Source organism: Nelumbo nucifera, chromosome 1 (genome assembly GCF_055504915.1).
Source record: "Nelumbo nucifera cultivar China Antique chromosome 1, China Antique-T2T, whole genome shotgun sequence".
Classification (NCBI taxonomy): Eukaryota; Viridiplantae; Streptophyta; class Magnoliopsida; order Proteales; family Nelumbonaceae; genus Nelumbo; species Nelumbo nucifera.
Genome location: NC_142649.1, coordinates 80,630,595 through 80,658,185, shown reverse-complemented (window position 1 = coordinate 80,658,185; position 27,591 = coordinate 80,630,595). Strand labels below are relative to the sequence as shown.

At 39.0% G+C, this 27,591-nt stretch overlaps 2 protein-coding genes and 2 pseudogenes across 2 annotated transcripts; 2 read left to right on the top strand and 2 right to left on the bottom strand.

Annotated features, from left to right (window-relative positions):
- The first annotated feature begins 9,910 nt into the window (after positions 1 to 9,910).
- On the top strand, positions 9,911 to 11,746 carry LOC104588883 (alpha 1,4-glycosyltransferase family protein). The gene has a single exon (XM_010247006.3). The coding sequence runs from the start codon at positions 10,047 to 10,049 to the stop codon at positions 11,442 to 11,444; it is 1,398 nt and encodes a 465-aa protein (XP_010245308.1). The 5' UTR covers positions 9,911 to 10,046; the 3' UTR covers positions 11,445 to 11,746.
- A 2,909-nt stretch (positions 11,747 to 14,655) lies between these two features.
- LOC104588884 (putative polyol transporter 4) lies at positions 14,656 to 17,877 on the bottom strand. The gene is made up of 2 exons (XM_019196221.2): positions 17,337 to 17,877; positions 14,656 to 16,367 (listed from the first exon to the last, which is right to left on the bottom strand). The coding sequence occupies exons 1-2, from the start codon at positions 17,509 to 17,511 to the stop codon at positions 15,004 to 15,006; spliced, it is 1,539 nt and encodes a 512-aa protein (XP_019051766.2). The 5' UTR covers positions 17,512 to 17,877; the 3' UTR covers positions 14,656 to 15,003.
- A 672-nt stretch (positions 17,878 to 18,549) lies between these two features.
- Positions 18,550 to 18,884, bottom strand: LOC148803484 (peptidyl-prolyl cis-trans isomerase CYP19-3 pseudogene; annotated as a pseudogene).
- Positions 18,885 to 23,828: 4,944 nt separating this feature from the next.
- On the top strand, positions 23,829 to 25,632 carry LOC148803483 (GDSL esterase/lipase At4g10955-like; annotated as a pseudogene).
- The last annotated feature ends 1,959 nt before the right edge of the window (positions 25,633 to 27,591 follow it).

Here is a 27,591-nt window from a genome sequence, read left to right as displayed (position 1 = left end):
TGATAATGTTATAAGGGAGCTTGAATTAAATGTTACGTCCCCACTTTCTACAAATCAATTGATGAAAATGCTTTCTTCTGTTGTTTTAATTTTGGGGCCCGGTGGCCGGTGGGGGGCATTGTAACCCTGCTAGAAGATGGCCACATGGTATGTTAGTGATTTTTGAGCGGGCTGGATGATATCTCTGGAACACACGAAATTAATGTATCAATATTGACTTTCAAGGTTTTAAAAATTTATCCGAAATCAGAATCATTTTGATCATCGGTTTTTTAGTTGATGGTTTGATCATCAAGTTTGGATGAACAGCTCATTTAATAAAAAATAAATAATTAATATAAAAAACAGCTAAACTGTTGATTGGATTAAATGGTTCGATTGCCTGAATCAATAAATTATTGATCAATTTAACAATTTTTAGCTGAAGATTGAATTTGAGATCAAATGAAAACAGTTGCCTGAACAATTCCCAAACAGAATGATCCAACCATCTGAAATTGACTTCTGTTATTGGATTTTCTTAGCTAAAAGATAGCTGCCATCTAGAGGACATGAAATGAAAGAATAAAGTTCCTTTTCATATATCAAGATTGACTTATTCCACGAACCCCATAATTCTACCTAAGAAATTAGATGTACTCCGCTCTTTATTCCAATGTTAAATCAAGGTTTCAAAGACCCCAACTCAGCCATTTCCAAAGAAATGGTATCAAGAAATGAATGTCCGAAACTTTTCTTGATACTTAATGACTGACAGAAATGGTATCAAGAAAAAGTTTATTGCATACAGAAAACAAAAGGCTCGGTGGACATTCTCACAGGAAAAAAAAAAAGACTCCACACATATCACATCGTAATGCAAAAGAAAAGTAATGCTCAATTTGGAAGGAGTACTGATTACAAATATAAATACAAACAAAATAACACAAATTAGAAGTTTTTGCACTCTACGTATTTGTATTGATACTATTTCCAAATTGGAATTTACATCTCCACCCCACAACGCTTCACATCACATTTCTGCCGTGTATTAGGAACATCTCCCGATGATTACACCGGTCCTGATGATGTCATCATCGGGAGATATTCCCAATACACGGCAGAGATATACGGTGGAGCGTTGTGGGGCCAAGATGTGATCTTCCAAGCTGAACCTAAGGGATAAAAATGATGTCATTCTTTGCCCTGAATCATGTTGTCCACATCTCCCTCCGATGCACAGGTCGAAATTCAACGATCTATTTCAATCCATGTAGTACATCTCTTAAAAGAGTTGATTTAACGGTTTTGTTTTTATTTATTATGACAAGAAAAATGGTTCTATCATATTATGAGGAAACAAAACCTAGTGTAATTGATTTATAAAATTGACCAAAAACTATTTAAATATATACATATAGTTTCTCTGCTCTTTTATTCTTTTATATATTTTACACCTAAAAAAAAAGGATACCGAGAATAGTTAGTACTGTTTCGTCATAATTTAGTGCTTGAAATTAAACAGATTCTTACTGTTCAACTCGGTTTCTATTGTCATACTGCTGGGTTCTCTTCTACCCGAGATTGGGTTGGTTAAGCTCCCAATCAACTTAGATTTGTCTCATGTCAGTTGGGCAGATGCTGTTCGAATCTGTCTGTGGTTAGAACCAGTTTTATATTACCACTTCTCACACAAATGGTGATGAAACTTGGATCATAGTTTGCATGGTATTAACTATTAGGGTAAATTGTAGATTAATACTTTGTAATTTGGGGTTAGTCTCATTTTAATATCTGAACTTTAAAATGTATCATTGCAGTATTTGGATTCGTTAAAATTGTTAATTTAATACCTACCATTTGTGGTATGTTAGTTATTTATATTGTCGGACAACACGTGTGACAATTCTTTTAGGGAAATTTTTCAATTAGTATCTTATATTTTGGGCCTAGTGCTATTTTAGTTCTCGAACTTTAAAACGTGATAATTCAATGCCTGAACCTTCAAAGCGTGTCAAACCAATACCTGTCGTTAACCAGTTGTTAAGTGGCATTTGAAAAGACAAATGCCTTTCAAATGTCATCTAATTATATTTGGTGGTGTTTGGCATCAATGTCATTTTATGAGAAAACAGCGCCATATAGGCACTACATCAAAGAAAGCAATGCTTCAAACAATGCCTTCTTATTTGGTACTGTTTTTTCAAAAAAAAAACATTGCTCTAGACCATGCTTTGGAAATCGGGAAAGTGTGGTCTTGAGCAATGCCAAATTCAATGTTTTTTGAGAAAACGGTGCAATGATGTGGCATCACCTTGGACGTTGGATGATATAGATCATGTTGAAAACGTTGCTACAAGCATTAGTACCAAACAAACCAGTGTTGTTTTCTCAGAAAACAACCTATGTGGTAGCACCGGTTCTAAACAAAAAATAAGCATTGTTTTACAACTCCACATGCCTAGCACCGTTTTTCTTAGAAAATAGTGCGATGTTCCCAGTACCAATGCCAAATACCTACTTCATCAACATCCAAACTTTGATAAAAAAATGAACCGTCCCAAATCCTCTAGTGATCCCAACTTTTTTGAATAGAAGAGGCAAGGATTTGAAATTGTTCATTTCTATCAATGTCTGAATAGTTGATAAAGAGAATTAGATGACACTCGAAGGGCATTTGTATTTTTCCAAATGCCATTTAATGACTGATTAATGACAAATACTATGGATTGACATATTTTGAAAATTCAGGTACCAAATAATTCCGTTTTAAAATCAGAGACCAAAGTGACATTAGGCCCAAAATACAGGATACTAATTAGAAATTTTCTCTATTTTAAAAATACTAAAATTATCTTTTTTTTTTAATATTTTTTAGACCATTTTACTTTGATTGTCTTTCTTGACAATGACAATAATTATTCATCTTTTCTGTCAATGGTGACAGTTTAAACCCCACTGGATTGAATAACTGAAAAAAAGGATTAGAACGATGGTGGTCTAAATCTCTTTTCTCTGGCAGCGACGTTGTCTTCTTCAGCAACGCTTTTTCGTATAGCTTCTCCGGTGGAAAGCTGCTTATTGGCAAAAGGATTAGGGCATTAAGTGAACAGTGGTGCTCAATCGTGATGAAAATAAATTTAAATATGTAATTTGGTCATTTCAAAATTATGTTTCTCTTGCCTTTGCCTTTTCAAAACTTAAAAGGTATTTGTGTCGTTGACTACCGTCTAATATTAGTTAATGATTTTGGATTAAACTGACAGTGTTTGATAGTTCAGATACTCCAATGGAATGTTTTAAAATTCCAATACTAAAGTGAGAATAACCCCAAATTACAAAATACTATAATCTATAATTTACCAAAACTATTAATTAACCCAACCCGGTTCAATCCACTGCCATAGCTACAATTTCGATTGCCTAGAAAGTAGAAAGCTTTTCGTTTTTCGATCCCAATACACAACCACAAATCTACTTTCTTGTCCATTCCCTCATGGCTCTATTTACGGGTTTAACAGATTCTCTTCGGCAAATGGTCGAACAAGTTAAGTGTGGAAAATGTTTAATAAGAAAACAAGAAAAAAGACATACTAAAAAAAATTGGTCACGCTTGTTGTTTAGCCAAACGACCAAAGCTCATACAGCGCAGGCGTAACATGCAAGCATGGAACCGGCCAACTATGCATTACATGCACCATCACTATTAACAGGTTTTTCTGTCTTTTTCTTGGGTTCACGTCAATCTCTCCTCCCAACTGTTTCTCTAACCATCAAGCGAGGCCATTTTGGTAAATTTACAGGAGGTCAAACCTGATTGCTCGTTCGTGGAGGCATGGGCGGCAGGGCGGGTCGTGACTATAATTGAGCTGAGAACAATGAAATTACCTAAATGCTCCTTTAAAAAAAGAAAAGAAAAAAAAAAAGGAATTTCCGACGGTTTTGGCGATGGTGGAGGTGGTGCGATGCTGCGAGTACATGCACTCGGCTCGGCTCGGCTAGGCTAGGCTTGGCTAGCTACATAATTTGGTGGATCATGCAGGAGATCAGGAGTTGAATTTTGGAAAAATTAATCTCACTCTCTAACATATTGGTTAGTTGGCTCATGGAGATTCTGGGCTCTGGAACGTGGGTTTTGAAGTAATCCATTCAGATTCATTTCAGAGGTCAATCCTCCAGAGTCGCGGCCCGTGGGCCATTACATGGATTGTGGGCCCTGGGTGTGTAAATCACTAACGTGTTCACTCTTGGTTTGTTAAGTTGACCAATATATTATGTATACGCATTCGTTTGTAGCAAATCCCGGCCCAAAATCTTTATGGGTATCTCTTAATGGGGTCCGTGATTGGATTTGTTGTATAGTACAGGATCATCAAGTGTATTCCATCGCTAAAACCCTGAAACGTTGCAAGAAATTTCTTTCTTGTATGTCTATTCCACAATGCTCAGACTATGATCAGACGGTCAAGATTGTCTGACCACCGCTATTATTAGGTCTTATGTCACAGAATGGCTTGTTTCCCTTCGCCAAAAGTCCCATCATCCCTCATTCCAACTTTCAGGCGGCTCCTCTTGTCGTTTCTCACATGTGTGATTATTCATCTTTCAATTTAAAAATACAAAGAAACTACAGTAAGTACTAAGATCACTCTGATGTCTTATTTAGTATAGGAGAAATCTCTTTTCTTGAAAAGGGAAAGTCCCTGTGAATTTTGATAAATATCTGATGGATTACCACTTTTTAGATATTTACTGATTGATGACTTTATTTTTTTAGAAAGTATAACGTTCTTCTGGTATTATAGTGCAACACTAAACCTTAATTTGGAAAGATTATAAATACAAATATCAACGATGTAAATATATATAAAATAATACAAAATACAAGGTTTTCTACTCTACGAATTTATATTTGCACTCCTTCTAAACTGAGCCTAAAAATCTATCATTACTCTCTAATAAATTCTTAAATCTCTTTGGCTCTTCCCCATAAAATGGAATAGGATTAAGGGCTCACACAAGACCAATCTACTGTGGAACTAAAATGATATAAAACCCAAAATTTGTCTACCTAAACCTAACCAAGTTTCTATTCAACTCCATGCTATCACAATTAAAATTTGAACAAAGCACAAGAGAAAAATAATTTCATTCACTGACATAGAATATAAGTTTTTCTAAAATCATGTCTTTTTAGTGATGAATCAATTTTTTGTGCGAAGTATCTCGTCATTCGGTCTGCTTCTAAGTGGCCGATGACTCAGAGGTCGAAGTGAACTTTTGCTGGATGAAGACCTGGATGTCGAGCTGACTAGGTCGAGCTGGAGGCAGATCAAGTGCCGAGCTAGGGTCGAGCTGGGGGCAGACTAGGTGCCGAGCTAACTAGGTCGAGTTGGGGGCAGATTAGGTGCCGAGTTAACTAGGCCAAGCTGGGGGTAGATTAGGTGCCGAGCTAGGGGCAGATTAGGTGTCGAGCTAGGTAGCTCTTTAGAAAAACCTACAAGGAATCAATGTCAGAGGACCCGGGGTGCCTAACCCGATGAGGTCACTCCGATGATTAAGTTAGTATTCTCATAGTAGATTTCGAGCTAAAAAATCATAAAGTATGAGATCTAGAATATGCTTACTTGCCCCCCTGTGTCATTGGGGTTGGTGACTTTATATAGGCATTGTTTGGCGTGGGCTTCACGCATTGCATCCGAGATTTCTGAGAGGTCGCCTAAGTGGTCCAAGATCCCTGGAGGTAACCCCGCCACGCACGTTGGCCATCCTCCGGAACACTCGATACGTTTGCCAACTTCCAAGGATCGTGGGAGTGTTGGGATATGCATGCCGAATTTGTCGGCGAGCACGTCTCGTAGGTCGCCACTTGGACCTCATCAAGCCAACACACCCTCGAGGGAGATTGCTCCTTGCGTCGAGGTCACTTCGGCCAGTGATGAGGTGTTGTAGGTCGGCCCTAGACGAGGTGCTTCTAGCCAACCTGACTTGTGGTCGAGGTCGCCGGGTCGACGGTGAAGGTAGGTCACCAAGTCACCAGATGGGACACCATCATCTTGGCTAAGACAAGTTGTTGCCTAAGTGGTTCCGGGTGCCACCCAATTGTTCCGAAATGCCATGTATCACAATATCATTAGAGGGCCAAATCTCAACTCCATGCTACCACAATTAAAATTTGAACAAAGCACGAGAGAAAAATAATTTCACTCACCGACACAAAGAATATAAGTTTTTCTAGTATCATAGTCAAACACTAAAATCTATCATTACTCTAATAAAATCATTTTTAACCACTTAGAAGTTTTATTTGGCTCCATCCTAGAAGTATGTACTTTCACATCTTCACAATATATGTTAAAGCCACCTCATCAACATTTAAAATTTTAAATAAAACAAGGAAGGGTAGCCTTGTCATCCACCATTGAAAAAGGGAAAATGCATACATCTAGGATGGAGCAAATTTTTTTTCTCCTCTTAGCCTTTGGTGGGTTAAATGCAATTTTATTCGCACTAGTATAGATGCATGGGAGTGCAAATGAAAAAAATGCGAATTCTGATGTAATTTTGTTTTAGGTTTTGTTTTATTTTGTTCCAAGTCTTATTTTACTTCATTTGCTCTACATTCTTAAAAATTGCAACAAAAATAAATCAGAACTTTGCACTCAAAATTATCTGCATTGCAACCAAACCAAGCCTAAGGCTCTATTTGGAAGGAGTACAAATACAGATATGTAGAGTTCAAAACCTTATATTTTGCATTATGTTGTATGTATTTGTATTGTATATATTTGTATTTGTGGCTCAATTTGGAAGGAGTACAAATACAAATATATACAATGTAAATACATACAAAATACAAGATTTTACACTCTAAACATTTGTATTTATACTCTTTCCAAACTGAGCCTATACTCTTTCCATACTGAGCCTAGGATTCAATTTGAAAATATTGCAAATACAAGATTTAGAAAATACCTGATTCAAGCATACTTATATTTACACTTCTCAAACTAAGTATCTTTGAATTCCTTTTAACCCTCCAATAAATTAAGGGGGCATGAAATCGATGGATTGAATATGATTAAGGATTAGCCCAACACCAACCTAAACATGGACCTTAACCTATAAATAAAAATGATATTAAAATTTAAATTTTTCGATCCAAACCTAACCAAATCTCTCTTCAATTTCATATATTATATACACGTTATATAGGTTTACTTACTAATATATATACAGATTTTCTACTCGTATCCTATCCACAGTCCATTGCAGCTGCACATCACACAACACAAGATGATGGCGATGTATGATTAAAATTCTAGGCGGGGTATGGTGTGGGTAGAGAATAGTGGGCAGGAAATCCGGTTTGCATCCTACCACGATTACACTCCGAACAAAGCGCAGAAGAGGGATAATGCAGTAATGCAGTTCCCTCACCGACACAAGTTTGGAGGGTTGGTGAAGTCGAGTAAATTTATGGGATTTACATATCAAACCGACAAAAGGATGGTGACTACAAAAACGATGCATATTTGAGGGGACCATTAATTATAAAGCAAATGAAAAGTGATTATTTGACCAAACATGTAAAATAATTCATTAATTTTATTGTTTTATTATCATAGGTTTACCATCAAAAGAGGAAGGAGAAGTACAACAACCCTTAACGATGAGGTTTTGTATGGTTATCTAGCAACTACCCAGTAATAAAAAGCTTTTAATGGTTAAGCATGTGATGTCATTGAAAAGGGAATCTATTGTTTAAAAGAAATTATGTATTTGGTCTGCAAACCAAATAAAAAGATTCATCAATTAATTTGCATTCTTTTTTTTTATTTATTTATATTGCACAGAAAGCCAGAAGGCCCTGACGATTGATCCCCATGTGGCGAGCTTGGCAGCTTGAATTACACAGAAGTGTTTACAATATTTTAATATTGTTACATACAACAAGGCATTCGGTTGGAGTAATTGTTAGTACAAAATACGAGGGTTGAGGTTTCTTCTCGGTCAATGAAATGTTTCCTCAGAAACATATAAAATAATTACATGGTCTTCTGATACTAGTAGCTCTCTTTCTCTCTCCTAATTTATTAACTTTAACGGTGAAGCCCACAGGCAACAAGGCCATGGAGTGGTGGTTTTCAGTGATGCATTGGGAGTACTGATGAACAGAGCATACCTGTACAAGGGCTGAAACAATGGGAATGGGATTATCCCCTCAGTTGTTAATATTGAGGGTCCGTTTGGAAGGGGTTCGGTTACTTTGAAGCATTTCGGGTAAGTTTTCTAAAGAGATTAAAACAGACAGCCCTAAAAATGATTAACTATGGGTTTGGTTCTGTTATTTTTGTTGAGTAAACACTGTTACATAGGCATCCCATCAATAAAGGTCTCATTAATTATATTCATACATATCGATGTTTGTAAAATGTCTATTTCTGTGCAAGTCTCCCATTTCAGGAAGTTTCAATTTAGAGTTTCCTGAAACGGGTAAACGTTTATTGGCATTATGCTGATGTGGTGCCTAATGGCACCTATGTGTCATAAACACCTTCATTGATTGTTTTTCTCGGTTTTACAATCACCCAAGTATAAACGTTTACTCAATAAAATATAAACAAAACCAAACACCCTCTAAGTGCCCATTTGAGAAGACTTTTACGCAGCAGTTTCTTGCATTGCATAGTAAGCTCTACAAGGAAAGCTGTGAAACCATGCACCAGTTCGGAGGACTTTCATACAGTGGCTTCTGGCATTGCAACGTGAGTTCCATTCAGAAAGATTGGTTATGTTTGGTGAAAAACATGAAAAGCTAGAATATGGTTTAATTAAGCTAATAAATCGATTTTCTATAGTATACTTGAATTGGAAATTTGATAGTTTCTTCAAAACAGTTCAACCAACTGAAGCCCTCCCAAATGAATTGGCTTTCTAAATTTTCCACCAATCATAGCTTGTAAGTTGTTAGCTGTCCGTATGGAGCCCACCTCGGAGCTGAGTGAGGGTGGAACAACCGGGACTAGTTTAGAACCTTAGGTCCCATAACATATATTTAATTGTCAGTAAAGTTGGTTTGAGTGTCCAAATTTTTAAAGAGAGTAATATAAGTTTAAGTTTGATAGAAGTTATTTTCAATATTTTGATTATTTTTAATTTAATTTATTAATATTATTCAATACCCAAATTCAATTGGGGTACCATCTGAATCAGTTTAAAAAATTATTAGATTCAAATCCAATTACTAATGGATCTGAATCCCATGTCCAATCTAGGGCAAGTTATAAAGTGAAAACATGATTAATCGATAGAGTTCCCTCTCCACTGGATCGGAATATCTATTCTGGGGAGCCCCTTCCACGGTTCCACCTCCAACCTCACCCTTATTTCTAAAGTGGAGGCATGAGGCCAGTTTATAAAGACAATAACTCTTAGCCTCTTACTACTTTACTAGGGAGCGTTTGGAACTGCAATAAAGAAAAGCAATTATCTGGCTTTTGGCTTCAAATTGGTCGTCACACAGGGCTTTCTGACCATTTCCTCTGGCGTTGCTGTAAAGCGTAAAAGGGTTTTCTCTCCTTTATAAAAAGGATAAAATCAGAACAAAATATCTTAAACTTTTGGATTAAAGGTAAAACCCAACTTATTACTTTTGCTCAATTGCAATGTCAAACGCAGATTTCTTCTTTAGTTAATTGAAATTATGTCTTACGCTATAACAATTTTGTGCTTGAAGTACAATACGCACTCCAAACTGCAACGTGCGAACTGCGAACCCGACAGGATAATTGCGAAAGAATGCAAAAAGAATATAGAAATGGAGCTGAGTCGAATCAAGCCGAGCCGACGACCGCGCAATTGCTCTCTCTCTCTCTCTCTCTCTCGTTCGAAACAAAAGAAGTGGGGCTTCTTCCAAAGGTCTCTCATCTCTCTGTTCTTAACTGCTTATATTTATTTAAACAAATCTTCTTATTCTTTTCGCCCCAAAACAGAAGCTTTTAATTTCTTCTTTTACCGCGTCCACCATGGAACTGATCTGAAGGGAGCATTCAGAAGTTTCAGCCATGGACGATAACACCACCAATCCTTCTCGGCCATCTCTTCTTTCTCTTCCTTACCATTTGCAGAAGATGAAGTGCTCTCTTTTCGCTTTGCTCTTCTACTTTCCCCCATCTCTGCTCGTTCTCGTCCTACTTGTGCTTTTGGCATACAATAGTGCCAGCATTTTCTGTGTTCAAGTCCATTTTCCGGCAGAAATCACCCCCGAATCCCATAGTTTCTCCCTAGAAAACGCAAACGCAGTTGGAGATACAGCACGAAAATGGTCTTCCTCTTCGTCTTCGTTATCCTCCTCCGTCATGTACGCCGTCAAGGAAGAAATCCCACCTTCTAAACTGAAGTCCCATTTGCCGCTATTGCAAGAACCTAAGTCTTCTTCAGTTCTTTCATTTAACTCTTTTCCGACTCACAGACCAAGGAGGTCGAGAAAGAATAAGATGGTGGTATTCAAGCATTTGCAGTCCTCCAACCTGTCAAGGCAATTTTCTGTGAGAGTGAACGAATTCTTTCACGGGTCTTACTTGAATTCTTCCAATTCTTCTTATTGCAAGGTTCGTTTCTTCATGACTTGGATTTCTTCTTTGGAGTCGTTTGGTCACAGAGAGTTGTTTGCAGTAGAGAGTCTTTTTAAGTCACATCCAAATGCTTGTCTGCTGATAGTCTCAAATTCCTTGGATTCAAAAGGAGGAACCCAACTCCTAAAACCGTTCTTAGACCAGGGATTCAGGGTCGCTGCAATTTTCCCTGATTTCAGCTACATCTTCAAGGATACATATGCTGAAGTTTGGTTCAATCACCTAAGGAAGGGGAATGTCGATCCTGGGGAGGTTTCCCTTGGTCAGAACCTCTCCAATTTGCTTAGGCTCGCACTCCTATACAAGTATGGTGGAATTTATATAGACAGCGATGTTATAGTCTTGAAGAGCTTCTCTAATTTGAGAAATGCCATAGGAGCACAGACCGTTGATCTTAAAACTGGACATTGGAGTCGGTTGAACAACGCTGTTCTGATATTTGACAAGATGCATCCACTCCTTCACAAGTTCATCGAGGAATTCGCACTCACCTTCAATGGAAATAAGTGGGGCCACAATGGGCCTTACCTGGTTTCAAGGGTAGTTTCAAGAGTGGGAGAAAGACCTGACTTTAATTTCACTGTGTTGCCGCCGTCTGCATTTTATCCAGTTGATTGGAGTAGGGTCCGAAGCTTCTTTCATGGACCCCGAGGCAGTGCCCATTTAAAATGGATGTCTTCAAAGCTCAGGCACGTTCGCGAACAAAGCTTTGCCGTTCACCTATGGAACAGGCACAGTAGAAAGATGAAGGTTGAAGAAGGGAGCATCATCAGTCACATAGTGTCGAACTGCTGCATCTTCTGCAACCATAAAGTCTCAGTCTCATAGGTATGGAAGAAGGATGAAGCATATGTATGGACCAACTCAGTCCATTACATCGTTAGTCTTGTAAAATTATGGACCAAATCAGTCTATCTCGACTCCTCTTCTTTTCCCATGTCCCCATCCGGTAGTGTGGTTATGGACCAACTCAGTCCATAACATCGTTAGTCTTGTAAAATTAAGGAAAATAAAATATTTTTTCTTTTAATCAGTCGTAATTTCAGTATAAGGAACATCTGGGTTTCTGTAATTTGTGTTGTATCTTCTTGCAAGATCAATTAAGGCATTTTGCATTTACAGGAAGACAATTTCATTTGTTCTCAGATTCCATATTATCTACAATGTCTGCAAGGTCTATGAGATTCTTTGAAATGAGATTTAAAAGGAAAATTCAACGTGTCATTTCAACATGAACAAAAATAAGAGCATTACCTCTATATGTCTTTCTTATCTAAAGCCAACTAGATAAACAAGTAGATGGGAGTTTTTATCTGTAAGGCTGTCTTTGGTTCCTCGGAGAATAAGTGAGAAAGGAAAAACTTTGGGAAAGTCCTCAAGGCATCGTACAAAACAAAGCATAAATTTCTATCAGATCTGGGGTCAACTAGGTAAACAACTTACATGGGTGTTTTCTCAGCCTTTCTTTTCTTTCTGATGTAGAAGTCAAATTTAACAATGGATATGGCACTGAACAGAACGGAATGGCAGAACAGGGTTTATGTTTCTGACCCAATACAGTTGAGACAAGGCTTAGATGAAGATGATATAAGTCAGATTGATGTTTGGCTTCTGGTGCTAATACTAAAATCCCTATATTAAAATCCTTGTTCTCCCTTAGCTCAGTAACTTCTAAGTTTGGCTTCTGCTTCCATTCCTATTGAGTAATTCATTTTTGTTTTGTGGTATGACGCGGAGTCTTATTTTGTCCTTATTTTACATGAATGTCCACTGAACCGGCATAGCAGCAATTTTCTTTTCTTTTTTTTTTCTCTTCTTTTGGTACAGAAAATTTATGAAGTCCACTTCTAGGCTCATACTTTGTGCTTCACTACTTTCATTTTGCCTGTAAGTTGATTTATCAAATTTCTGATTTGTGTATTTGCTGTTATTTTTGGAGGTGCCCATTTATTCTTTTTCTTTCTTCTCTTTTTTGCTTAGTTTACCTGGGGGTGGGGAATGGGTAGGAAAATCAATGTCTCAGTGGTTGATTATAGATAGCAAATCTTTCCTCAGAGTTTGATGAGTTCCCTTTTTCACAGGGTAAAGGCTTTTCTTTTTCCTTTGGTTTGGCCAATTGTGACTGCACACCCATGCTATCACAGTTATGACTTAAAAAGAACACTTAGCATAATGACCCCTGACACCCTTTCTGGATGGCGACCAAAGCGGTAAGCAGGTCAAAACCTAAAGTCCTTTTAAATAAGAAAAGCCTGCCCTCCCATAATATAAACAAGGGGCAAGAAATTTTTGTTCTTTGTTCTCTTGAACCAAAAAAAGATAATAATAGCAACAGCGATGCAGATTGTCAACAACTAGAGCATCCCATACAGGTTTTGGTGATATTGAATAATTCGACTGGGATTAATTAAAATATAAAATTAATTCTAGCTCTACAGAGCTCATCATGAGATATAGAGGGGGGATGAAAATAAGGATGAATACAGAAGAAAATCCTCATTTAAGTCATAGGGTCCCGTTTCCTTTTATGTTATCATTCTCTTTCTGTGGTTTTATTAATTAAGTATATAAATTAACATGAAACTGTTAGATCAGTAATTCAGGACGCAAGGTGTCGGTGCCAATAGGTGGGCAAATCTTCAGGTGGAATCAGTCTTATGGTTGATAGCCTCATATTGTGGTGTCCAGATTTTCAGAGGATTTTATACCTTGGGGATGCTGGTCATGTTTAAAGAGGGACATCACTTGGATGATGTTTTCCATGTAACTTTTAGTTGGCAAATTTATTCCCTACCTGTGAATAAAACAAAATCCACCATGATTTCCTCTTCCTTTCAGCTTGTTTTTTTTTTTATTGATAAGAGTTACATCACCAAAACACTTGGGACAATAAGTAATTTTCCAATATAAAGACCAAGAAGAAAGTAGCTTAGCTGTGATCTCAAGCCCATGTAAGAAAAGACCCCACATGTATCAACTAAACTTAAAAGGTCTCTTGTCAAGTTTTTAAAAGCTTCAGCTGTTGTTGCTGCAGCAGTCAAATAATTTTTTTATCCTCTTTAGACATAATCTAAGTTGAATCAAGACTTGTGCCACCTAAATAGTCCAAGTTCACAAGATAAAAGTAGCAAATATGTTTCACATTTATGTTAGATTTAAGTTCTCAAAAAGAAAGAGGTAAAGTTAAACATGAGCTTGTGCAGCAGATTTTATTCTAATTTAACTCTTTTGCATGGATACAAGTGTCAGAACCTGACACAGGTAGTGAGGTAGATTGTTTCAGATATGGAACACACAAAATACTAGGGTTCAGGGATTTGGGACTTGGGAGTTATATTTTAACTTTTATGTCTTAGTTTAGATTACATATTTTTATGTAATATGCATGATGGAATAATTGTTGGAAAGGGACAAATTAAATGTGGAAGAATAAACCAAAGCAAACAATTAAAACAATGTATAATTGATTACTATCAAGTATAATAAATAAACATCTCATGCCCAAACTTTCCCTAATAGGTTCGAGAGCAGCCACTTTGTGAAAAATAAAAAAGCGCCAAAGGTTAGGACTATATCCAGTCTAGCCCTCCCAAGACCCCAGATAGCTGGACCAACATTAGGTAATGGCTTCACTGAGAGAGAGTCCTCTTAAGTTTTCATCAGTGTCAATATCCATAGATGTCCTACATGGGTATGGCATTCATTTGAGGTGTCCACTTAACATAACTATTCGATAATTTCCTTGTGTAAATTTTTTTCAACATTGACCTCACACAGTCGGGGGCATTAGATTTTGAAGAAAAGGAACTTCTCTGAAGCATTAGAAGGAGCAATAAGACCAGTTAACTTAAGGATGTGTAGTTTGCACCTGAAGAAAGAATCATGCATTATGTCTCATTTTCTTACAAATATCAAAGGATACAGCTCCAGAGGAAGACAAGTACATTAAAATCTGAATAAATTCATGTAAACTTATGACTCATTTCCCTACAAATATCAAATCATACATCCCCAGAGGAAGACATGCACATCAAAATCTGAATAAATTCCTGTGCAGTTTGCACCTGAAGAAAGAATCATGTATTATGTCTCATTTACATACAAATATCAAAGCATACAGCCCCAGAAGAAGACATGCACATCAAAATCTGAATAAAGTCATGTAAGCTTATACTAAACTACAAGAATATAACTTCAGGAAAAAATGACCTCTGCATCTCTTTAAGTCATTTATCTCTTAAATGTAGCAGCAAGGGTTCTACTTTAAATCCTGTACTTCCAAAATGTGGCAGGATTTTCATTGGATCACTTTTCTTGAAGAAAAGACTGCATCATTTTTCAGCCAGTTGCATGCTTTTATAACTGCTTGAATGTTATCATCATGAAACTAAACCCCAAGCAGTCGTTCTTTTGGCAGTAGACGCTCTACATCTCTTAGTTGAACTTCACCTTTGTGTTCTCCCACATTTTGAAATAGCAACTCTATCTGCTCTAGGGATTTTCCCTTTGTTTCTGGAACAAATTCATAAACAAAGATGATGGAGAGGACTGAGATCACAAAAAAGATGAAGAACGTTCCTGCCACTGTGATGGCATGAGCAACAGAAAGGAAAGACATGGCAACCAGGCCGCTGCATATTCGGTTCCCTACTGCCCCAAGGGCTGCAGCTTGAGCTCGCAGTCTCAGAGGGAAAATTTCAGATGGCAATAGCCAGGAAATTGGGCCAATTCCCATTGAGAAGAAAGCTACATACCCAGAAACCACAAAAATCACCAGCACAACTGTAACTTCTCCATGTTCCATTGAAGAGAGAGCAAGGCTTAATACAAGCAAACATGCTGTCATCCCAATTGTGCTCACATACAGAAGTGGCTTTCTTCCAACTCTGTCAATGAGAAAGATAGCAACCAAGATGAAAGAAGTCTTGGTAAACCCAACAGCAACAGTTGCAGCAAGAAGTGTACCATTTTCCCTGATCCCAGCTTCTTTAAAGATTGTGGGGCTGTAATACACAGCTGCATCAATACCTGTCATCTGTTGGAAACATTGGATTCCAAGACCAGCAATCAGCATTTGCCGAAGTGAAGGGGAAGGCCTCAAGAATTCACTCCACACAGCTTTCTCTGAATTAGCCATCCCTGCTGCCTGTCGTATATCTGCCAGCCTCCGTTCTGCCTCATTCTCATTCTCATTTGTTTTTAGCAAGATCGTTCTTGCTTCTTCAACCTGGTTCTGCATTACCAACCATCTGGGAGACTCAGGGATGACAAACAAAGCAACCCCAATAAATACTGAAGGGATAATTCCTACAGCAAGCATTATTCTCCAACTTATGTTTGCTGAGAATCCTGAAAATGCATAGTTTGAGATGTAGCCGAGAAGGATCCCCAGATTCAAAAAAATTTCAGGGAAGGCGGTGAGAGATCCACGGGCAATGGATGGTGATATTTCAGCGATGTATACAGGGGCAATCATGACTCCAAAGCCAATTCCAATCCCAGCAAACAGTCTTCCAATCATGAGTACTTTGAAGGAAGGAGCAAGAGCCATTATAGCAGCACCCATTTGAAAGACAATGGCTGCCAGGGCCATGGTCCATTTCCTACCAATGGCGTCTGAGGTTATTCCACCACCTAAACTACCCAGAAGTGAAACAATGCTCAAAATCCCAACAAGAACTTCTACTTGTACCTCTGTTATCTTCAGATCCTCCTGCATGAATATGATTGCTCCACTCATGACACCTATATCTACAAATGGAAAAGACCCCGAGCTAAGTTGCAAGTTCACTTTCATAGTTCCATAACCAATTATAGAAACAGCACCAAAAAAATGGGATATGAAGTTTTGTTGCAAATAGCATCATCAAATAATAAGCTGCTGCTGCTGTTGTCCAGTACAACAGGAAAAAAATAATAAGCTGTTAGATGAAAATTTCCCTAGATGATTTTTCTCCAATAAGAAACAATTTTGATGATTTATAGAGATTCTCTTTCTTATTATCCTAACTTTAGTGCTAGCAATAAGAAAAAAAAGAGGTAAATCCTAAATAAAAGCAATTTATTGCAAATGGAAAAAAGACAAATTCTATTCACAAAGAGATTATATTCAAGTAATCCTGCATCTTTAACCCAAGTTAACTGGTTGGCAAAAGCTGGAAGTGCTGAAGCTACATTGGACCATAACCTAAATTCTCTAAACTATATTTGCTTTATGGATTATTGGCCCAGCTACCCCCAAATTTGTGTAGCTTCTCTTTCAACCGTCTTTCAAACAGTTTTCAATTGGTGAAAACTAAAATTAACAAACTAAAACAGGACATAATGGAGCAGTTTTTTTGTGATATGACGTCAAGAAATAGACATTGTGATGTCAATATGTCATGTAGAACATCAAATTTAAAAAAAAAATTACGTCCAAAGCATTGTAATTTATACATTTATCAGAATGTAATGTCCATAACAAATTAACAATTATCAAAGCGTGAGAGATGAAAAAATGAAAGAAAGCAAGCTCCTTTTGGTTCAAATGAGAGATGGAAAAAAAATGAAGGAATCATTTCGAATGTAATGAAAGGGAAGAAACTTCTCCCCGGAAGGACGAAGACAGAACGTAACCATAATAACCCACGAATTATTCCGATTTGATGTTCTACAAACATGGACTGATCAAAGAGAACACAGAAAATATGACGAGGGAGAAGAAGGAAACAAGCTTACCATAGCCGAGGAGCGCAGAGTTGAGAGAGGCGAAGATGGCGCAAGCTATAACGTATTTCTTGTTATTGTTTGTCCGAGCTTGTTGATAATGAAGATTAGTAGGATCATCCTCATCTCTAAGCTCTGATTCCAACCTTCTGTATCTGTGATCTCCCAAGGAAACTTTAAAACTCATCTCTGTTATCTTACTTTCTATGATTGAAATAAGAGAAGAAACTGAGAGATAGTATTTTTCGGGTTTTAAAGTTTCATCATTCCAGATATGGAGAGGGGACAGAGAATTTCTCTGTGTGATTGAATTTATGGGTACCTATTTAATTTTGATTGTCATATGTTGGACCTTCCTTTTTCGCTGTAAGTAACGCTGTTTATTGAAAAAGACAGAGGTTGAATTGGAAAACATGAAAGCCCGATTTGAAGTCGTCATTCTATATTAAAAAATATGTTCTACGTACCAGGTGACAAGAAAAACGGAGATTTCTCCTCATGTAAAACAAAACGAGACTCAGCCGATGATTTCGATTTGTTTCTATGAATTCTTGGATTAATGGGTTTTGGAAATGAAGGAAAACAAGGTGACCAGACTTTTAATTTTGATCGTTAATCCTTTTGTGGGTTTATTTTTTATTGATTCCGTGTTTGTTGGAAGGCTTCTTGTAATTGTAAGTTGACGTACAGCTAGCTGTATCGGCATTTGACCCTTTAAAGTTGACTAAAAAAAGAAAAAAATGTAATAAATAAAATAAAACAAATAAATTGATCTAGAGAGTAGGGTTGTGTTTGGCACCGAGATATCTTGAATCCTATCCTGTAACTCAAAAGTGTAAATAAGAATTATTTTCAGAGTTCCAACTTCCAACTATGATGCCACAAATATAACTTATCAACCAACATCATTGAAGTGATGATTAATCATGTGGTTTTTTATTATAGAGAAATTATCTAAAATTCACCATGACTTTTCATCCAATCATACTTTCTCAAACATTGGATTTTTATTTTTCAAAACTCACTATTGATTGGTGTACAGTGACAGAAGTTATCCACATCAGTATAAATGTAATTTTTATGACCAAATTGAAGGAAATCTGTGCTAAAGCATATAACCGGCAAAAAAAAAAAAAATCTACATCATTCTTCAATGTGAGATTGAAAGTTGAAACCGAGTTCTTATCACATCATTAGTTGTCAAACCCTCTTACAAACACCCCCATTAGTTCTCCTTCATCTGACCACAATCTTCAATCACAACTCTTTCTGAAGTCGTCCCACTCTCTGAACCCACTTTCTCCATTGCCTTCACCATGCTGTAACCCTCCACTATCTGAAATCCCCACCTTAGCACATGGAGTTTGGGATAATGCAGTGGAAGGTTGAGCCTTTATAATGAAGTGGTTTTCCTGATATTCCAATCCCCTTCTCACCCATGCAGAGGCACCAGAAGTTCTCTGCAGTTTTAGGGTCCACATCTGCAAATAGCTCCATCACAATCTACCCGGCTTTAATCTTTCCAATAAGAATGTCAAAGAAAACTTTTGGGTTCAACATGGACTTTGCTTCAGTTGAAATTTCAACCAAGTATGGATTTCAGCATAAGGGTTTCTTCGTCAAGAGTCTTGAGATGCTTGGAGAATGCAAGTCAGCCTTATTAAACATATTTTTATATTCAAAATGGGTTGAATATAACAAAGAGTAAATTGTAATCTACTACCACCTTAGTCTGTTTAACATCAAATTACAGACATGGGTTCCCTATGATGAGTTTAAGAGAAATGCTAAAAATTCATGGTGAGTTTTAAACAATTCATCCAGGGGGTTTATTGGCCAAAGCTTCTTCCGTATCATGCATTTTTTACATCATGGACTTTTCCTTTCTTATTAATTATAGAAATAAAACAAAAAATTAAACTAACTTAAAAATAGAAGTGTATCTCCATTTGAGTGGTGGTCAATTGTCTAACTATTTGGATAAAATCAAAATGAATCAACTAATGATGTCATAATTAAATAACAAGAATTAAAAATAGACAAATATTTTTCTTTCTAGTCAAATGGTCAAAATATGATGTTATAATTATATAATAATAAAAACTCAAAATATATATATATATAGATATAAAATATAGAAAATACAAAAAATCTCAAAAAATTGTGCACATCTCTAATATTATATATTTAACAAATATTAAATAAATATATGTAATGAGTATTTTTATCAACAATGGAAATGAAATAAAAAAATAAATCTATAACTTAGTTTTTATAAAGTTATTAAAATTATTATTATTATTATTATTTAAAATTATCACGTACAATGTACATACACATTTAATTTAATGGTAGTCCTTGTAAAAGAAAATAACAACATAACCTCAAAATTTAGAATATCATTATATAGTGAAATTTATAATGGTACCATTATCACAAACAAAAATAAATGGCAAAGATGGAGCAACTTCATCATCTTAATACACTCGCCAAAGTCATGATGTGTTGTCGTGGATGAGAAAACAACTCAACCCAATAAAACTATGCATAAAAAAGAATAAAGAAAACAAAAGATAGAGACCCATTGATGAGAAGTCCATATCCGCTGTGAATACAGCTGCCTATAATGTGTTAGTAATTGTAGGCCCTATATGTACATAACACTGGTGCGTTCACTTGTGATAGGTTAAGTAACCTATGACACGGAGTTGAGCGTACAAAAAAATAGAGGTGTAATGTGGGTAGTGTTCGCCTGGCATTGCCCACGTTTTTGTATTGCCTGCATGGCCCATGTAGATTGGGAGTGGGGCCCAACACGAGCCCAGGCCTATAGCCCGTGGGTCTTAAGCCAGTCCGGCCCGTATTATTTCATTTTCTTTCTTTTTTGTTTTTACTATAAAAAAACAAAAATTCAAAAAATTATAATATATAATGAGAAGTAAAGGAAAAATGATAAATTCAATGATTGCAATAACAATTTGAAAAAAAAAATCATCTTAAAATTTTATTCCATATGAATAATCAATTCATACAATAAAAATTATTAAATGAAATTGACAATAAATTGAACAAATACTATAATAAAATGATTAAATGACATACTGGATCGGGCTGGCCTAGCACGCGGGCCATTCCGGCATGAGCCCACACAGGCCAATCCAGACATTATTTTTAGATGACATCACTACAATAAAATTGACCACCAATCGTCAAATTTGGCCACTACCGGTAAAACACAAAAAACTGCTACTAGAAATCGAATTTAGCGGCAATTAATAGCTGCCACTAAAGGCAAATTTCTAAGCGGCAGTTTGACCTTTAGCGACAACAACGACTGCCACTAAAGGGTGCACCGACTGCCGCTAGAGATCTACAATGGTCCCATTTAGTCACAATGAAGTTACAAGTAATCTCCTTGAGTCAGCACAACCACATAGTTCCATAGTGCCCCCGAGTGTGTATGGAGCTCTTGCCCCACCTTGGTGGGAATTTTTCCATTAACAGTTTATTTGTCCACTTGTGGACAATGTAGATTTCTCCATCCATGGTGATGATGCGTGATCTGGTAGTTCCTCTGCTGGCTGACAATTTAGAAGTTGACTTGTATGGTTTCCTTATTTGGGCCGAGCTAGAGATGTCTGACCTATATAATTTTCTGAGAGACCTACAGGGAAACAATATTAGCCAAGTTGTTTTGTTCTGCAAGAGAGACAGAGTTAGAGTGCCCTGGTGTCTTTACCCGGGGAAGGCACTCCGATACTTAAGTCAGAGAGTGTTTTGAAAGTATTTTAGAAAGTGAGAGAGCTTAAGAGCTTGTAATCACGCATACCTTTCTTGGATGGATCTGGATGCCTTATATAGTCACTGGGGGGCTCAGGGCACTTTGATAACGGCCCTAAGCTTCTAGCAGAGCTGTTTCCGCAATATAGGGCGTATTAATGTGTCAGTTGCGAGTTCCTCGTGGGGGTTACGATCTGTCTAAGTAAAGTTGAGGTGCGCAACACGGTGAGCCATTCTAACGGTTGCGCTATCGGCGCCTTTGGTAGCGAACTGCTAGGGACAGTTAGCGAGCTCTTCCTCGCAAGTCGCCTTAGGTCCTCTCAACTCGGTCGGCTCCTAGAATAGGTCGCTGTAATCTTATGGATCTGCTAGCTCGGCCTTACCAAGATGGAACTGCAAGAGGTGGTTAGCGAGGTTGCCTTAAGTCCCTACAGCTCGATTGACTCCAAGGACAGCTCGTCGTAATCCTACGGGTCAGCTAGTTCGGTCTCGCCGAGGTAAAAGTTGGCCTGGGTGAGATGCTCCGAGCTAATTTTATTGAGCTAGCTCGCTAACTTGGCGCCGAGGTGTCATTCGGAAGCCACGTGTCGTTGTACGATTAGAATGACCAAATTACCCCTCATCAATTGCCCCCACTCTCGAGCCAATGGTAGCTCGGTGAAGAAAGTAACTCTTAGTAAGGGTAATTGGTCTGGCTAGTTAATAGGTCGCTTGCTTTATTAGCTTGGTCGGAAGCTGGGCGAGCCACGGTTTCTTCTTCAAACATCAAATCTGGGGAAAGAAGTGAGCGCTGGCTGGTGTAGGATGTTGGCGTGTCGCTGGCATTTATCACATCTCAGGACCAACTCGACAGCATCTACTTTTATGGTGGGCCAATAGTACCTTTATCATAAGGCTTTCTGAGTTAGGGCCCAGCCTCCCAAGTGTCCTCAACAAAGCCCTTCGTGGATCTCGTGTAACACCCGATCTGCCTCAGTTCGGCATAGGCATCATAGATATGGTAGAGTAAAGGATCTTCTGTAGAGTTGCTCATTTACTATCACGTAGCGAGCTGCATTTCGTTCTTTTGGCAATACGCCTTGTCTTGTGTAGTCGAAGATCGGATCTATCCAGCTCGGCTCTGTAGTGGTTATATTGGCGACCTCTTATGCCCCTTTTTCTATCGACGGGTGAGGTAGCTCTTCTATGTAAACCATTCTCTTGGTCGAGTCGATTGCACTCGCCATCCTAGAGAGGGCGTCAACCTCTGTATTTTTTGATCTCGGAATTTGCTAGAGATGCCAAGAGTTGAAGTTGGGCAGGAGTTCCCTTACCTTAGCCAAGTAGGCTGCCATTGAGGGTTCTCGTGTCTCATACTTTTCATTTACTTGATTTACCACAAGTTTTCGGTCACTGCAGACCACGAGATGTTTGGCTCCGACCTCCTTCGCTAGTGCCAACCTGGTGATGTAGGACCAGCTAAGTTCTAGTCCTTAGAGAATGTTGAATGGTCTTCTTTATCAGAGTTATGTCGCTGTCAATGGCTGTAATGGCTTCTTGAAGGAATAAGAGAGAAAATAAGGAGAGAAAGAAGAGAGAAAATACCTGGAACCACTCATAGGGTGCTTAGGATCACTATAGGGCATGGGAATCACTCACCATAGCTAGCATAAGCTGAAGAAACCTCAATATAATTCATTGCCTTTGTGTAAAACGTCCATACATATTTATATACTCTAATTATTAGTTTCTCTTCTCCATCCTCTAATTAACCGGAGCGCGTATTCCAGTTTCACCTCACTAGGTCTGTAGAACATCAACGCAGCTCTACTTCCACTCTCGTTAGATGAACCATCCACACGAAGTATCCAGGGCTCCTCATCCCAACTCACAATCTCGCGAGCTGGGGCTGGTGCCACACTGGTTAATGCCTCCAATGTGGTCACAAGCTCGACTACTTCAAGGGCTGGTGAGCTGAAGGTGCACTCGGCAATAAAGTATGCCGGAACCTGCACTTTTATCACTGGTCGTGGCTCATAACGATTATCGTATTTGCTGAGCTCTATTGCCCACTTCGTCAGTCTCCCCGAGACCTCGGGCTTCTATAGAATCTGCCTCAAAGGTCGACCGGTCAGGACTACGATGGTATGGGCTTGGAAGTAGGGCCTTAGTTTTCGGGCTGCTAGCACCAGTGCGGAGGCAAGCTTCTTTATGTCTGGATACCTTGTCTCAACAACATGAAGAACGGCGATCTGCTTCTCCTTTTGGTCTTGTTGCTACTTGCTTATTCTTTTGCTCGCTTTTTACTGGCTGTTGATACGTATGTTGTTGTCGGCATTGTCCGATAGTTCGGTGCCATGTCTGCATTGCATCAACACATTGGGCGTCTACTAATATTGGAGCCACAAGGAGCTCGACCTGCAGGGGTAGCTCTACTAACTATAGGGCGCTAGCTCGCACAAAAGCCTTGGAAGGCTCGACTTGCAAGGAAGTCCATTGGCTGCCAACTCTTGCGGGAGCCACGAAGGGCTCGACCTGTTGAGGAAACCTCACGAAACAAAGCTGATGAGGCTTTGTCCGGGCTAACTGTTGTTGAGAATAAACGTAGAATGAGTTGAGGTCATTTTGTTGTTGTCTTTTTTGCGGCAGTATGAATGCACCGAACTCCTCGTCTCGTGCCCACATCTGGAGATCCACGCTTCAGCTCATAAAACCGTCACGCTTTAATCCCGACGGGAACCGCTGATGGCTCTAGCATGGAGAAAGGGGCATTCACATGAGGTGGCGGAGTGTTTATCTAGGGTACTGGGAGTGCTGAGTTCGGCATGGCTGCTACTGATTGTCACAGGGGGTTCTCAAGGTTCATCATGGATGCTCTTACCCCCAGTGATTGACTCTTGTTCTTGATGTTGGTGCTGCTCAAAAATATCATTAGGTTGATGGAACCAGAAATTAGAAGATGAAAACTTAGCAATCTTGAAGGTGAGAATTTAACTTTTTAGAATGTGAGAACTTAACTTTTTGTTGCATTTCCCACAGACGTCACCAATTGATGATGCGCAATCTGGCATATCCCCTACTGGCTGACAACTCAGAAGCTGACTTGAATGGTTCCCTTGTCTAGGCCGAGCTGGAGATGTCTGAGCTATATAATAGAGAATTATGTAATTTTCTGAGAGACCTGTAGGGAAACAATATTAGTCGAGTTGTGCCGGGCCGAGCTGTTTTGTTCTACAAGAGAGATAGAGTTAGAGTGCCCGGGTGTCTTTACCCGGGGAGGGCACTCCGATGCTTAAGTTAGAGAGTGTTTTGAAAGTATTTTAGAAAGTGAGAGAGCTTGAGAGCTTGTAATCATGCATACCTTTCTTGGATGGACCTGGATGCCTTATATAGTCATCGAGCGGCTCAGGTCACTTTGGTAACGACCTTGAGCTTCTGGCAGAACTGTTTCTGCAATATAGGACGTATTAATGTGTCAGTTGTGAGTTCCTCGCGAGGGTTACGATCTGTCTAAGTAAGTCAAGGCACACGACACGGTGAGCCATTCTAACGGTCGCTCTATCGGCGCCTTTGGTAGCGAACTGCTAGGGACAATTAGCAAGCTCTTCCTCACAGGTCACCTTACGTCCTCTCAGCTCGGCCAGCTCCTAGAACAGGTCGCCGTAATCTTACAAGTCTGCTAGCTCGGCCTTGTCGAGGTAGAACTGTAGGGGGTGGTTAGTGACTCCAAGGATAGCTCGTCGTAATCCTACGGGTCAGCTAGTTCGGCCTCACCAAAGTAGAGGTTGACCTGGATGAGATGCTCCAAGCTAATTTTACTGAGCTAACTCGCTGACTTGGTGCCAAAGCGTCATCTAAAAGCCACGTGTCACTGTACGATTGGGAGGACCAAATTACCCTTCATCACATGGTACCATTACCAAGCCCGAATCCTTCCTACAAGATCTTAGTTTGGACCTCCACTTAATCCAGAATGAACTTCACTGTGCCTCTAGATTTCAGATTGCAATGGAAGTTGTCCTAGACGCAGTTAATGCCGTTGTTGGAATCTGTTGTGGCAACGTTGGCTGGAAATAATATGGCCAAGATTGGCACTTTTTTTAAATCATTTCTAATCAATCCACCATTCTTCTCTGCTCCAATTGAGATTTTATTCAACGCACCATTTTTCTCTACTCCAATTGAGGGGATAAAAGATAAAAAAGTAGTGAAGCATGGGATCCGCATCGCAAGCAACTTGATCACTGCATGACTTTCTATGGCTATGAAGGGTTACAACCAATATTTTCCATCAGAAGATCCATTACTTGCCTTGTCTAGATGGGTCCTATATCTGTTTGTGAATCCTACAGATGACATCTATTTTGAGTATGTTCAGTACTTTGAGCATAGAAAAATGATGGAGGAGATTGGGAGTTGGAAGCATTAAGAAACTGACCACTCAGATTTTAAACGTGCTCATGGGATTCACTCATGGTGGAGGACGAATTTGCATTTGGAATGTAAAATATGGATTAAAAAAAAAAAAAAAAAACTTACTCTATTTTAGTATAATACTTTTGCATATACGAAATTGAAAAACTAAGATCGAAGTTTTATGATTTGTAGGATTGTGACGGGTTCCTCTGTATGACGCCACTGAATTAGCTGACATAGGTTGGATAAAAACAAATAGAGCATGTTAAACCATTTGATTTTTGGTTTATAATAGAGTTAAGAGTGGTGTTGTTTCTCTGGTGAATAAGGAAGACAATGATTTAGATGGTTCATTACTACCCAGCTGAATCGTCCAGGGTTTTTACTGACCTTGTAATGTTTTACTACGATGGGGTGTTACTGTTATCCAACAACCGGTTCCTATTTTACACTCTCATCAAATTGGATTGTGCTCTTTCCTTTGGTGTAGATTTTCTTTTGCACCTCAAGCAAATATAGCCTAAGATTCATAACTAAAATTTTAAATGGCTGATGCCAAATTATTCTGAAAAATGGCCACTGTATTTTAACAAAGGGTGAAGAAAACGTGATATTTGAGAAAAACAGGTTGTTCTTCTAGAGAAAACACTATGTTTTGCCAATTACAATGATCGCCTTGTCAAGCAATCACTGTAGCTCAAAAACGAGTGAAGAAGTGATTTTTGCAGGTACAAGTGGCCCACCCAAACCTGAATCCGAATCCAGTTTTGTCTTAGTTAATTCGGCCTACTCAACTGTCTGGGACATTTTCTAGGCCCAACCAAACTGTTTTTTTAGAAGGCCAATTGATAATGCACATTTCGGCAGCTCCCGACTGGCAGGTGACTTGGATGTCTAACTGAACAATCCCTACTTGGAATGTGGCTCGAATGCCTAGCTGAACAGTCCCTACCTGGAATGTGGCTCATATGCCTAGCTTAACAATCCCTACCTGGAATGTGGTTTGGACGCCTAGCTGAATGGTTCCTAACTAGAAGGTGGCTCGGATGCCTAGCTGAATGGTGACGAGCTGGAAGGTGGTTCAGACACCTAGCTGAATGGTGACAAGTTGTATAGCTTATTGGGGTGACCTGCAAGGAAACAGTGTCAGAGTGCCCGAGTTGCTTTACTCGAGGTGGGCACTCCAATTCTTAAGTCAACGAGCTGGAGATTTTTTTGAGAGAGCTTAAAGCGAGATAGAGAGTTACGAGAGCTAAATTGTGCATCTACCTTCTGAGGTTGGAGGTAAGGCCTTTATATAGGCATTGTTTAGCGTGGGCTTCACGCACCACGTCTGAGATCTACGAGAATACGTGCCTAATTGATCTGAAGTTCTCGAAGGTAGTCATGCACGTAGACCAGTCTTTGCGCCTTCTTCGGTTTCCTCTGGAACATTATGTGTGAGATCTGACTTCCGAGAGACCTGGGAGTGACGGGATGCATGCAGAGTTGATCGGCAAGCATGTCTCACAGGTCACCACCTGGACCTCAATCAGGTCGGCAAGCCTTTGAGGGACGTCGCTCCTCATGTCAATGTCACTTCGATCGGTACTAACAAGGTACCACAAGTCGTTCTTGGACGAGGTGCTGCTAGTCGTGCACGTAAGGGTGCCTGAGTTGTAGACGAGGTCGTCAGGTCGACAGAGGCAGGTCGCTATGTCAGCGGCAGAGGCAGGTCGCCAGGTCGGCGGAGGTAGGTCACCAGGTCAGCGACAACAGGTCACCAGGTCGGCGGCGGAGGCAGGTCACTAGGTCGGAAATAGAGGCAGATCGCTAGGTTGATGGCAAAGGCAAGTCACCAGGTCGGCGAAGGCAGGTCTCCAAGTCAGCGACAGAGGTAGGTAGGTCGCCAGCTGGGACTCCATCATTTTGGCTAAGGCAAGTCATCACCTAGGTGATGTCGGGGTGTCATCCAACTGTTCTAAAATGCCATGTGTCATGATGTCAGTGGAGGGCCAAATCTGCCCTCATCACCAACCAAATTGTTTTCTTAACCCAATCGACCATTAATTACAGATAATTAGTTTATTAATTGTTAAATAATTAAGTAAAT